General features: G+C 39.8%; 1 protein-coding gene across 6 annotated transcripts in view; it reads right to left on the bottom strand.

Annotated features, from left to right (window-relative positions):
- Positions 1 to 7,506: 7,506 nt before the first annotated feature.
- Positions 7,507 to 14,100, bottom strand: part of TBC1D23 (TBC1 domain family member 23) — an 83,998-nt gene continuing 77,404 nt past the window's right edge. For all 6 annotated transcript variants that reach the window (XR_016233071.1, XR_016233070.1, XM_089331558.1 and 3 more), the window contains 2 exons: positions 12,320 to 12,514; positions 7,507 to 9,188 (listed from right to left, as the gene is read on the bottom strand). Coding sequence is in view for 4 of the 6 variants with exons in the window: in XM_089331558.1 (XP_089187684.1) it covers positions 9,107 to 9,188; positions 12,320 to 12,514 (277 nt within the window). In the remaining 2 variants the exon portion in view is untranslated. The remainder of the gene's footprint in view (positions 9,189 to 12,319; positions 12,515 to 14,100) is intronic.

Genomic DNA, 14,100 nt, shown 5'->3' with positions numbered 1-14,100 from the left:
CATGTGGGATGTGGATGTCTTATCCTCTAGGTCAGACACCCAGCCTGAAGATACTTTTGAATGTTCTTATAAACAGGGGCTGGCACTGTGGCATAGTGGATAAAGCTGCAGCCTGTTGTGTCAGCATCCCATATGGACACTTGTTCAAGTCCAGGCTGCTCCACTTCTCATCCAGCTCTCTGCTATAGCCTGGGAAAGCAGAAGAAGATGGCCCAAGTGCTTAGAGCCCTGCATCCACATGGGAGACCCTCAAGAAACTCCAGTCTCCTGGCTTCGTATTGGCCCAGCTCTGGCTGTTGTGGCCATCTGGGGAGTGAACCAGTGGATGGAAGACCTCTCTTGTGGCAAAGACCTCTGTCTTTTAATTAAACTTGTTTCTAACTGATTAAAGTTGTGATAGAGGTCTCCCAGGGTTAGAAGAAAAAGGGAGGCATCTGTCCTCAGAATGAAATGTGATTATTATCTGCTTGCCTATGAATGCTTCAACTGTATCCCTATCTGCTTATATGCTTAAATGTAACAATTTTAGGTTTTGCTTGTTAGTACAAATCAATGGTGTTAACCCTTGCCAGACAGCTCATAGTTCAGTGTGTAAAAAAAAAATACCTTCAGTAACTACGTTCACATGTGCAGTATTGTATCAGTCCTGTGGCCCCCATGTAACATTAGAATATCCAATCAAATGTATGCAGGTAACCATATAAGGGAGACAAAGAGGCTAAAACCATATATAAGGGAAAACCCTTCTTTGTTCAGGGATCAGGATTTTGGATAAGAAATTCCACCTGGGCCTCATGCCAGCATAATGAAAGACTACATCTTATTAAGAGTCCTTGGTGTCTTGTCTCGGGACATGAATCCTGCTCCACTCTTTCTGCCTCTGTCTATGTAGTGAACCAGCGAATGAGAGACCTGTCTGTCTGTCCCTCTCTCTGTCAGTAGCTGCTCCTCTCAAATAAAATAATATTTAAAAGAAAAAAAAAAAGAGAAAGTTCTTGAGAAATGGAATTAAAAGATAAGTTTAATTTGGTACAAAACTTTTGAAAAATCCATGCATATCAGGAGTCTTGAAAAAGTTCATAGAAAATGTGTATTATGCACTGTATATAAAGATAATTGAAAATGACTCTTGATGAAGAATGGGATGGGAGAGGGCATGGGAGATGGGATGGTTGCAGGTGGGAGGGAGGTTATGGGGGGGGGAAGCCGCTAGAATCCAAAAGTTGTACTTTCGAAATTTATATTTATTAAATAAAAGTAAAAAAAAGAAAACTATGTATACAGGAATTTCAAAAGTTTTTCACCAAAATAAACTTATTTTTATATTTCATTTTCCACATTTTTAATTTCAGATTTATTTGAAAGGCAGAGTTAAAGAGAGAGCAAGAGGCATAGATCTTCCATTTGCTGGTTCACTCCCTAAATGGGTGCAACAACCGGGGCTGGACCAGGGAAAGTTACAGAGAGGCAGAGGCAGGGGCGGTGGGGAGGTGGGGGTGGCAGAGAGATTTTTCTTCCACTAATTCACTCCCCAAATGGCCTCAACAGCCAGGTCTGGGCCAAGTGGAAGCCAGAACTCCATCCTGGTCTCTCACATAGGTTGCAGGGCCCTAAGTATTTATGCCATCGTCTGCTGCTTTTCCTGGGGCATTAGCAGGAAGATAGAGCAGAAGCAGAGCAGTTAGGACTTGAACTGGAACTCCAATATGGGATGGTGGCATTGAAAGCAGCGGCTTAACTTGCTGCACCACTAAGTCAGCATTTTCCACAAATGAGGTATCCTATTTAGACACATACTGTTTTAATATTTATTTTATTTCAAAGGCAGAGACAGATATTCCATCTGCTAGTTTATTCCACAAATGCCTATGATATCTTGGGCTGGACCAGGCCAAAACCAGGTGCCTACCCAATCTGGGTCTTCTATGTGGGGGGCAAGGACCCAATCACTTGAGCCACTACCTTTGTCCCCCAGGGTGCCTTTTAGCTAGAAGCTAGAATCAGGAGTGGAGCCAGAACCCTGACCCAGGCATTCTGATAAAGAATGTGGATGTCCAAAGCAATGTCTTTTTCTTTTTTTTTTTTTAAATTTATTTATTTTATTTGAAAGTCATAGTTACACAGAGAGAGAAGGAGAGATGGAGGTGGAGGTGGACGTAGAGGTGGAGAGGGGTCTTCCATCTGCTAGTTCACTCCCCAGATGGCCTCAATGGCCGGAGTTGCACCGATCCAAAGCCAGGAGCCAGGAGCTTCTTCCAGGTCTCCCAAGTGGGTGCAGGAGCCCAAGGACTTGGGCCATCCTCCACTGCTTTCCCAGACCATAGCAGAGAGCTGGATTGGAAGTGAAGCAGCCAGGACTCAAACTGGCGACCACATGGGATGGCGGCACTGCAGGCGATGGCTTTGCCTATTACACCACAGTGCTAGCCCCAGCAATGTCTTAAGTTTTTTTTTTTTTAAAGATTTACTTATTTATTTGAAAGTCAGAGTTACACAGAGAGAGGAGAGGCAGAGAGAGAGAGGTCTTCCATCTGGTGGTTCATTCCCCAATTGGCCCGCAATGGCAGGAGCTGCACCGATCCGAAGCTAGGAGCCAGGAGCTTCTTCCAGGTCTTCCATGTGGGCCCAAGGACTTGGGCCATCTTCTACTGCTTTCCCAGGCCATAGCAGAGAACTGGATCGGAAGTGGAGCAGCCAGGACTCAAACAGGTGCCCATATGGGATGCCGGTGCTTCAGGCCAGGGCGTTAACCCCCTGTGCCACAGCGTCAGTCCCAGTGTCTTAATTTCTGTGCCAAATGCCCATCTCTGTTCTCAAATTTCTGATACAGTTGTCTATAGATTGGAATATTTGAGGTCAAATCTTTCCTTACACACGTGACTTTGGGAAATTTATTATTTTTTTAAAAGACTATTTATTTGATAGGTAGTGTAACAGAGAGAGCGAGAGAGATCTTTCATCTACTGGTCTATTCCTTAAATCTTTGTAATAGCCAGAGCCGGCCCAGACCAAAGCCAGGAGCCAGGCGCTTCTTCTGGGTCTCCCACATGGGTGCAGGCCCCAATGACTTGGACCATCTTCCACTGCTTTTCCAGACACATTACCAGGGAGCTGGATTGGAAGTAGAGCAGCTGGATCTCTTTTTTTTTTTTTTTTGGACAGGCAGAGTGGACAGTGAGAGAGAGAGACAGACAGAGAGAAAGAAAGGTCTTCCTTTGCCATTGGTTCACCCTCCAATGGCCGCCGCAGCAGGCGCTCTGCGGCCGGCACACAGCGCTGATCCGATGGCAGGAGCCAGGTGCTTATCCTTGTGTCCCATGGGGTGCAGGGCCCAAGGACTTGGGCCATCCTCCACTGCACTCCCGGGCCACAGCAGAGAGCTGGCCTGGAAGAGGGGCAACCGGGACAGAATCCTGTGCCCCGTTTGGGACTAGAACCCGATGTGCCGGCGCCGCAAGGCAGAGGATTAGTGAGCCAGGGCGCCGGCTGCAGCTGGATCTTAAACTCCAATCAGCACCATACTGGATGCCAGCACTGCAAGCAGCGGCTTTACCTGCTTCGCCACAGCAGCGGCCCCACAAACCTTTTTAAGTACTCTGAAATAAGAGCTTAAAAAGTACTTGGCCTGGAATATCAGTTCTTTAAATGTTGCCCATTAGTAGCCAAACATCCAAACTATGCAAAAATCTCTTGGTTTTTAATTGTTGTTAAATAAGCTCAAATTTCAGAAATTGTGTGGACCATGCAAAATGTTAGTTTTTATTTTTATTTTTTTTACTTTTATTTGAAAGGCAGAGTTACAGGGAGGGAGAAAGAAAGAGGGAAGGAGGGAGGAGGAGGGAGAGAGGGAGAATCCCCCATCTGCTGGCTCACTCCCCAAATGGCCAAATGGCTGGCTAAGGGCTGTACCAGGATGAAGCCAGGAGCCTGGAGCTTCCTTTGGTTCTCCCAAGTGGGTGACAGGGGCCCAATGACTTGGGCCATCTTCCACTGCTTTTCCCAAGTGCACTAGTAGGGAGCTGGATCAGAAGTGGAGCAGCTGGTACTTGAACTTGCGCACATATGGGATGCCAGAGTTGGAGGTGCAGGCTTAACCTGCTATGCTACAATGCTACAATGCTGGCCCCTATATTCAATTTTTTTTTAAGAGTTTTAATTTTATTTACTTGAAAGGCAGAGTTTCAGAGAGCGAGAGAGAGAGAGAGAAAGAGAGCAAGCGAGCGCACCACTGCAATGGCTGGGCTGGGCCAGGCCAAAGCCAGCAGCTAGGAGTTTCATCCGGCGGGTCTCTCACATGGGTGCAGAAGTCCAAGCACCTGAACCATCTTCCATTGCTTTCTCAGAGCCAGGAGCCAGGAGCTTCATCCGAGTTTCCCACGTGGGTGGGAAACTGAGCATTATTTGTGTGAATCATGTGTTCTGTGCATTGATTTATGTCTAACCTTTTTGTTAATATCTCACGGACTTGATTATTGCACCTTTATGTTGTTATAAAAATGTGTAGTGTGAATCCTCAAACTTCATCTTTAAAAAAAATTTATTTATTTGAAGAGCAGAGGGCCAAAGAGGGAGAAAAGAGATCTTTCATCTGCTGGTTCACTCCCCAAATGGTCACAACAGCCATGTTGGGGCCAGGCTGAAGCCAGGAACCAAGAACTCCAACCAGGTCTTCCATGTGGATGGCAAGGGGTCCAAGTACTTTGGCCATTTTCTATTCCTTCCCAGGAAACTGGATTGGAATTGGAGCAGATGGGACTCAAACTAGCACTCCAATATGGGATGTCAGCATTGCAGACAGTGGCTTAATCAGCTGCACCACATCAGCTCATTTGTCCCAACTTTTCAAAATTCTTTTGGCCATTCAATGTCCTTTGTCTATGCAAGGGTACTTCAAAAAGTACATGTAGGGGCCAGTGCTGTGGTACAGTGGGTTAAAGTCCTGGCCTGAAGCTCTGGCATCCCATATGGGCACTGGTTCTAGTCCCGGCTGCTCTTCTTCCAATCCAGCTCTCTGCTATGGCCTGGCTGGGATAGCAGTAGAAGATGGCCCAAGTCCTTCGTCCCTTGAACCCATATGGGAAACCTGGAAGAAGCTCCTGGCTCCTGGCTTCGGATAGGCACAGCTCTGGCCACTGCAGCCATCTGGGGAGTGAACCAGCAGATGGAAGACCTCTCTATATATAACTCTTTCAAATAAATAACAAAAAGAGTACATGTAAAAACACAGTCATTTATTTTCATGCAAAATTTTGAAATCTGTTAATTTTTAATAAGACATATTTTCCATGAACTTTTGGGATTACCTTCATATTAGCAAAAAATGTTCCTGGGATTCTGAGTGGAATTATATTACATCTGTAGTTCAATTGGAAAGAAATGGCATCTTAACTATGTTATCTTCCAGTCCATAAACACAATTGCCATTTATTTAGATCTTTTGATTTCTTCCACATGCATTTTGTAGTTTTCAGTATACAGAGTTTATTAGATTTATATACAGGTGTTTCATGTTTTTGCTAATGCTAAGTGGAATCTTTTAAAGAAGATTATTTATTTGAAAGACAGAGTTAGAGAGAGGGAAATACAGAGAAAGAGATCTTCCATCTGCTGGTTCACTCCTCAAATGACTGTCAACAACTGGGGCTTGGCAGGCTGAAGCCAGGAGCCAGCTTCTTCCAGGTCTCCCACATGAGTGCAGGGGCTCGAGCACTTGGGCCACCCTCTGCTGCTTTCTCAGGTACATTAGCAGGGAGCTAGATCATAAGTAGAATAACCAGGACAAGAACTGGCACCCATGTGGGATGCTGGCATTGCAAGCAGCAGCTTTACCTACTATATCACAATGCTGGCCCCTCTAAGTGGAATTTTTTTCTTTAATTTGAAAGGCAGAGGGAGAGGGATAAATGAATTTCCATCTGCTAGTTTACTCCCCAAATAGCCATAATGGCTAGGGGTGGGCCAGACGGAAGCCAGGAGCTTCATTCAGGTCTTTCACACGTGTACAGGGGCCATCTGCTGATGCTTTCCCAGGTGCACTAGCAGGGAGCCGGATTAGAAGCAGAGCAGCCAGGTCTGGAACCAGTGCCCACATGGGATGCTGGCGTTGCAGGAAGAGGCTTAACCTGCTATGCCACAGTACCAGCCCCTCTAAGTTGTATTTTTAAGAACACTTTTGGTTTCCAGTTGTTCATTACTAGCGTATGGATGTATGAATGATTTTTGTATGGTGAACTTCTTCCAATATTATTAAATTCATGTAGACAGTCTTCTGCAAATATGAACAATTCTATTTCTTACTTCCCAATGTGTATGTCTTTAATACTTTTCTTGCCTTACTGCATTGGTCAGTGAGTAATGGTGAGAGTGGACACCATTAAATGTCCCCAGTCTTTAGGGAAAACCATTCAGTTTTTAACCAGTAAGCCTAAAGTTAGCTGTAGGTTCTCATTTTTCTTAATTGTTTATATATTTGTTTAAAAGGCAGAGTGACAGAGAGAGAGAGAGAGAGAGATTGATTTTCCACTCAGTGGTTTACTCCCCAAACGTTCATAATGGCTAGGGTTGGTCCAGGCTGATGCCAGGAGCCAGGAATTCTATCCAGGTCTCCCACATGTATAGCAGGAACCCAAGTACTTGGCCATCATCTGCAGCAGGACGCTGGATCAAAAGTGCCAAGTAGCAAGAACTCCAATATGGGAAGGGAGGGGGGCATCCCAGGCAGAGGTTTAAGCCACTGCATCACAATCCCTGCCCCAAACTGTCAATGTTAAGTTGAACGGCTAATTTATGGCTGGTTAGCTTAACATACCAGAATATCACAATAAGGAGTTGAAAGTCCTGTGTAAAAAATACCAGTGACAACATGGTTGAGTTTATCAGTATAAATTTATCAACCTTACAAAAACATGCTATTAATGGTGGGCAAGTGGCATCAGTTCTACATAGAGATTTAATTTTATAGCTTAAGAAGCAATCATTCTCAGGGAGTGGGGAGAGAACAGGGGATGCCTTCCCTTTTCACTGATTCGATGTCATCTTCAAAATATGGAAAATAATACCAACCTCACAATGTTACAAATTCTGCAATTCTCATGAGTTCCTAAGAAGTGGACACCTCACAGTGAATCCTAGTTCTGTGGTCAGTGAGCCAGTACAAGGAGGACGAGCTACATAACTGCCCAAAACATTCGATGAAATGTATTTTCATTTAATAGTCTTGACTGTGGTGTTATTTAGATGAGAAAACAAGTTAACAAAAGTTAAATACCTCTAGGTAGTATTCAATTTACTATAAGTAGAATTTAATGTCATTATTTTTAAGTTAACTCTTTTCCCTCTCCTTTTCTAGATAAACAAAAATGGAAATCTGATTTTACAAACCAGAAATCTGAACACTTAAAATTCTACTAAAATAGCCTTTAATTTTCATTGTGGCATCTAAAGATTTACAAGCTGGGGGTGGGGGCGGTGGGAAGAGGAGAGAGACACTGTCCTTTAAGAACAAAGTTTTGAGCAAACTGTATTTGTTTATTTACAGTTGTAATTTATAAACAGTAACACAAACATTTTTACAATAATATTATGAAAAAAGTCCCATGGCTGAAATGGGCAAAAAAAAAAAAAAAAAAAAAAAGAGAGAGAGAAAGAAAGAGAGAGAGAGAGAAAGATTCAGGACATTTCTAAAGGGAGTGGTAAAGGAAAGGGAAAAAAACGCAATACAAGAGTTTTAGGGAGTTATAAATATCAAATATTGTACCAGGTGCAATTTCATGCAAATGTCTTCAACCAAACTTTTTATTTAGATATCAGAACAAAATGCTTTGAATACTTATTTACTTGATTCTATTAAATAAATTAAAAAAAAACTGGCTGTTAACAGGGTACAACTGAATATTTCTCCTATCAACCCCTTAAGGATAATCCATTACATTTTAGGACATGGCAGATGGTGAGTAGTTACCACTTCCCTAATAGATTTTACCAAAAAAATCATCCAAAGACCCAAATGTGTTCCTAGATTTATTTCACTCACTGAAGGTGTCTAATATGGACTGCAGTAAACTAAATTGAGAAAGCTGCAAAATAAAGTATATAACTTTTCAGTTTTGTCACATTAAAAGAATAAAAATAGTTTCAAACTACTAGAACTTTAAGGAGAAGACAAAACCAACTGAAGAGAAAGAAAAATTTGGAAAGTGATGATAAAAACAATTGTAGTTTACACAGCTCTCTGATTATTTGGCTTATTATTAAGTAGATAATAATGTGCTCACAGACATAATCTCAATGAGGATAAATCAATGTGTGCTCAACACCTGTCTTGAAATATCCTAAATCAAATACTAGACTTGTAGTAAAGACCAATGACATCTTTACAGATATAATTCTGTGCTCAAGAGGTTCACTTTAATCTTAACATATCTATTACTTCTTACAATGCTATTAACTGCTCCCTTAGAAAATTGTAGGATGAAGCTTAGTACTTCTGAAGCACTTAATGTCCAAAAAATTAGATAATGGAGCAAAGGTGACTGGAACTTGAGTTTCAACATTTTAATAGCTGGGACTATGCTTTGAGTTGGCTGGAATCTTGATCCATTTCTCAAAAAGATTTCACGCTTTTTAAAAAAATAACAAATAGTTAAGCTATTTACGTTTTTGGTTTTGGATACTAATCAGTGGAAAAAACTAAATGGAGCAGTTAAAGAAGTCTCTTCAACTAATTTTACTTCCAATTTTCAGTGAAGACACTGCAAACAGATGTGTGTGGTTGCTTTTAAACCTGGAAGTGATGCATGTTCCCTTAAAACAGCTCTTCAAAACAGAACTGTATTCTGTACCCCTACTCCATCAGGGCACAGGGCCAGTTACTTCAGTCACTTGATAACTGACCTTTATAATAAATCATTTTATAAAACCAAAAATGCAAAATAAATTTTTAAAAAGGTTAACTGTCCAGAGGTTGATTATAATAATTTACATTTTCTTAGATCTGCTAATCAAGCACCCCCATGAGCAAAAAACAGGTCTTTGTTTAGTATTCAGTCAGGAAATACATATATTCATGTTTTTCTTGGTTGCCTTAATTTCATAATTTTCTTTTATATTAACTTTCCAAAGCATCCAAAACTTTCATGATCTGTTGTTTTATGGCTTTGGTGGCATCCCCTGCATTTGGAATCAAATACCTATGGGAGAAAAATACATTAATACAGTACTTTCAGGAGTGAGTTAGGATATCATTTCCAGTAAGTTTTCTCTGACTCACAGAGCCAGCAGAGATGCTCTCCTATGTATTCCCCGAAACTTATTTCAATATATATTCAAAAGCTTAATTTGAAAGAAAAGCTAAACATGAAAGCAATTTGACTTTTCAGAGTATTTTATACAATATAGAGCTAAAATTCTTTCAAGAAATATTAACTATACATCATAACTAGATAATAAAACACAAGAAAAAATTTTCTGCAGCCAGCAGATATGACCAACTTCAGTTATAATCTGATAATATCTAATTCTGAAGACAATGCCAACTTCAACACTTAGTAGCCTGACCTTAATTAAGTAATTTAAGTTTGATAAAATGGGAACTGTTAAAATTAACCATATTTTACAGAGGGTTATATACATTAAAGAAAATGTTGCCACTTCTGTTATATTAAAAAGGTGACATGCATGATAATTATGACAAAGTATCAATACAATAGATTAAATATCCATTTTCTTTTCCAGGAGCATAAAATACTGTTATTAAAATATTTTCTATAAAACCTAACAAAAATCCTACTGTATAATATCATTTGTATTACTTATGTAAGATATTACACAGAAATTCTAAGAAAAGGTGGGAGAGGAAATCTGGCTAACTAGTCTTAAATGCAAATGTCTATTATGACTATCTTCCAAAACTTTAGATTTAAAAAAAGGCACTGATTGATATATGTACACAAAAAACTTCAATTTCTTTAGCAAAATATATGGAAACCTTTAAAACAGAAGGTTCAATTACTGTCATGCATCAGTTACAATTCAAATGTGATTTGGTTAGGATTAATTTATAAGTTGATATCAGAATGTATGTACCCTCTGTCCCACTGAATCTACACGTATAAATTTATCTTGGGAAAATAAATTGGACAAGTATGTAAATATGGACCTTTAAATATTAGTAGTGAAACACTGGAAACAATCTAAATATCAATTAATGATACTGGTTAAATCAATCCCCTGAAAATATTCATATAATATTTATCATTAACAATAATTTATATTTATTAAATGTAAATAAATTCACAGTATTCTAGTAAGTTCTTTCAAAAAGCAGGAAAAAAAAAACCTCACCTGTATCACATTTACCTTGTTTTTAATATAGTCATATGTGGCTTAGCTTTGGGACCAAGTAATATGTCATTAGATGATTTCATCATGTGGTCATCACAGAGTTCACTTACACAAACCTAGATGGGACAGTCTACTATACAACTGGGCTATATGGTATAGCCTATTGTTCCTAGGCTACAAATATACATAGTAGGTTACTATTCTGAACACCACAGCAATTGAAACACAATGGCAAGTATTTGTGTATGTAAACATGTAAATACAGAAAAGGTAGAGCAAAAATATTAGGCAATAGAAATTTTTCAGCTCCATTGTAATATTATGGATCTGTGATGTATGCGATCCATCACTGATTGAAATATCATGATGCAGTGCATGACAGCATATGTATACATACGTACAGAAAGATACATAAAAAGATATTTATAGAAGTGTTAACAGGGTGGAATTTGGGAAACACATTCTTTATATGTTCCTTTATTATGTGAATATTTTCTCAACGTAAATATACACAAAATAGTGATTTTCATTTGTCTTATTCTCATGAAGTATATAAATAGTATAGAATAATGCTACTTGTTACTGTCAGTACAAGATGAAAAGAAATTGATTACTTTTCCCTTCCTACTGAAGTTGATTATTTAAAAGTGCTCAGACATTATTTTAAGCTATTTATTCAAGCATTCCTGTAAACAAGTAAGAAGCATAATCCCAAATCATGCAAGAACAATCTGAACTGATAACAAGGTGAAATGAATCACAGATCAAAATCAGGAGGGCTCTGTTTGCTTCTAACACAAGCTAGATGTGGGGAGGTGGGTATTTGTCTAGTGGTTAAGACATCAATAAAGACACCTGCATCCCACTTCAGAGTGCCTGGGTCTGATACCTGCTCTGGCTCAGACCCTAGATTTCTGTTAATGCAGACTCTGGAAGGCAGCAGGCAATGGATTAAGTGGCTGAGTTGCTGCCACATACATGGGAGACATGGATTGAGTGAGTTCCTGGCACCCAGCTTCAGCCTGGCCCAGTCTTAGCCACACAGGCATTTGAGGAATGAACTAACAGATAGGAACTTTTGGTCCGTCTCTCTGGCTCTCAAAGAAATGAACTTAAAAAAATCTAAGGAGTAATTCAATAATTCTTGGGCTTCATGATTTTATCTATAGGTTAAAAATGGTTCAATATCAAGGTCTGTAGCCCTTGTACCAGTCAGTGAACTGTTAACTGGTCCAAAATAAGATAAGGAGAAGCATACCTCATACAAGACTGTAAATTAACTACTACAGTACCCAGCACCTAATTTATTGAAAGTTTGTCAAAACAGGAATAATCTGATGAAGGAAAATGAATACACTGACTTACAAAAAAAGGTAATGTTTATGGGTGAAATTGACATTCTTAGATTTATTTCTTACAGCCCTTTTCTCTACTGTTGAGGAACAGTGCTGTTTTCTTCTTAGTATTTGCTGAATTCTTTACTTAGTAGAGGGTTAAATTTATGATTATAAAATAAACAAAGCATGTCATTGTAAAAATTAAATGAACGAATAAGAAAGGAAGGAGGGAATGTGGGCATGCTCCTAAATCTGTATATATGAAACACATGAAATTTGCTCACCTTATATAAATAAAAAAATGAAAAATATCTGCAAGTTGTGACCCCCAAAATTTAAAAAAAAAAACATATCGACTTACATTCTCAGGTAAGTTTCTTATTTCATTACAAACTAGCATTTAATGCAGCACTAGCGGGGATGATTCCTAAGCACCCTTGTGTCAAAGTTTATGAAATTTGCCATTGGACTTACTGAATTCATCATATATGCCTTAAGGATTGTAGAGAAAAAGACAGCAAAGAACACTAATAAAAGCAATTCAAGCATCCTGTTCCACCATGTATTCACCCAAACAGAGAAATTATGCTTAACAACGAACTGTGTTAACTCTGATAATATCATCTTATGAGAATTCTTACCTTTCAATTGCCAAGATTTCTATTCCTGAAGCACTGCTGTTTCCATACTTGAAAGTAATTAGCTCAGGATGTTTTTTTTTGGATGTAATTTTAACTACAGAATTTAGTGCTTGTCGAGACTGTATATACGCCAATCCTTTCCGCGAAAGAATCTCTCGTAAACAGTACATATGTGTTGCAGTAACCAACAGATGACTTGGCAGAAAAACAATGAAAGAAAAAAGAATTTTAAATAAATGCAATTCAAAACAAGCATCACTTCAACAGCTCAAATTATAAAAACATTCAATTCTAAATTACTTTTCAGTCAAAAAAAGTTCTAAAAAGTGAGCTGTGTAAGTTTTAAATTCTTCTTTGATTTTATGCAAGATCACTGTTTCATTAACAGATAAACCTGCAACTACTTAAAAGGTGTAATATTTATAAAATTTAAGTGTGGGGGCCGGTACCGCGGCTCAATAGGCTAATCTTCCGCCTTGCAGTGCCGGCACACCAGGTTCTAGTCCCAAATGGGGCACCGGATTCTGTCCCGGTTGTCCCTCTTCCAGGCCAGCTCTCTGCTGTGGCCAGGGAGTACAGTGGAGGATGGTCCAAGTGCTTGGGCCCTGCACCCCATGGGAGACCAGGATAAGCACCTGGCTCCCGGCTTCGGATCAGCGCAGTGCGCCGGCCACAGTGGCCATTGGAGGGTGAACCAACGGTAAAGGAAGACCTTTCTCTCTCTCTCTCTCTCTCTCACTGTCCCCTCTGCCTGTCAAAAAAAAAAAAAAAAAAAAAAAAGTGTGGGGCCAGCGCTGTAGCAGGTAAAGCTGCCGCCTGCAGGGTCAACATCCCATATGGGCACCGGTTCAAGTCCTGGTTGCTTCAGTTCCAATCCAGCCCTCTGCTATGGCCTGGGAAAGCAGTGGCAGATGGCCAAGTCTTTGGGACCCTGCATCCACATGGGAGACCAGGAGGAAGTTCCTGGCTGCAGGCTTTGGACGGACTGGCGAAGCTCCGACCATTGTGGCCATCTGGGGAGTGAACCAGCAGATGCAAGACCTCTAGCTGCCTCTGCCTTTGCCTCTCTGTAACTCTGCCTTTCAAATAAATAAATAAATAAATCTTTAAAAAAAGTTAACTGTGATATAGAAATCATAAAACAGATTTTGTATTGAAATGGAATATACTACTTTGCAGGCTTTTCACAGTTTTATCTATATTCAGAAACTATTCTGATTTAACACACCACAGCCTCTAAATCAAACAATACTAGGCAATAGTTGGGTTTCTTTATGTATTTTGAATATTTTGTAATTTCATCCTAAAGGCAAAATGAGCACAGAATTATGAACATCCTCCTTATACCTCAGCTCACTTTAAAAACAGCGACAAACTCTTACATTTTTGAATGGAATAAAAGACACATATCACAAAGGTCTAGAATGGGAAACATTCTGCAGGACAACTGGCCTGGACAAAAATGATTCATTCACTGGAAAACAATGAGGAAGCAAGGGGAAAGAGGAAGGCAAGGGGTGTGGTGTATTCCTGCATACTGGATGAGACTAAAAAGATATAATAGGCAAATGCAATGTGTCAACCATGACTGGGTCCTGGATTAGGAAGAAAAAAGAGACTACAAAAAGATACTTTGGAAATACTCTGAAATACTCTGAAAAATATGTTAATTTAAAACTTTTTTAAGGTGAGGTGATGGCTCTGGAGTTGTACAAGAGAATGTTCATATTGTTGGAAGACTGATGCTGAAACATTTAGGGGTGGAGAGCCACATCTGTAAG

The sequence above is a fragment of the Oryctolagus cuniculus genome, chromosome 4 (assembly GCF_051225735.1).
Source record: "Oryctolagus cuniculus isolate XC-2025 breed Fujian yellow rabbit chromosome 4, ASM5122573v1, whole genome shotgun sequence".
NCBI lineage: Eukaryota > Metazoa > Chordata > Mammalia > Lagomorpha > Leporidae > Oryctolagus > Oryctolagus cuniculus.
The sequence above is the reverse complement of the archived record's forward strand: the minus strand, read 5'-3'. Positions and strand labels throughout refer to the sequence as shown.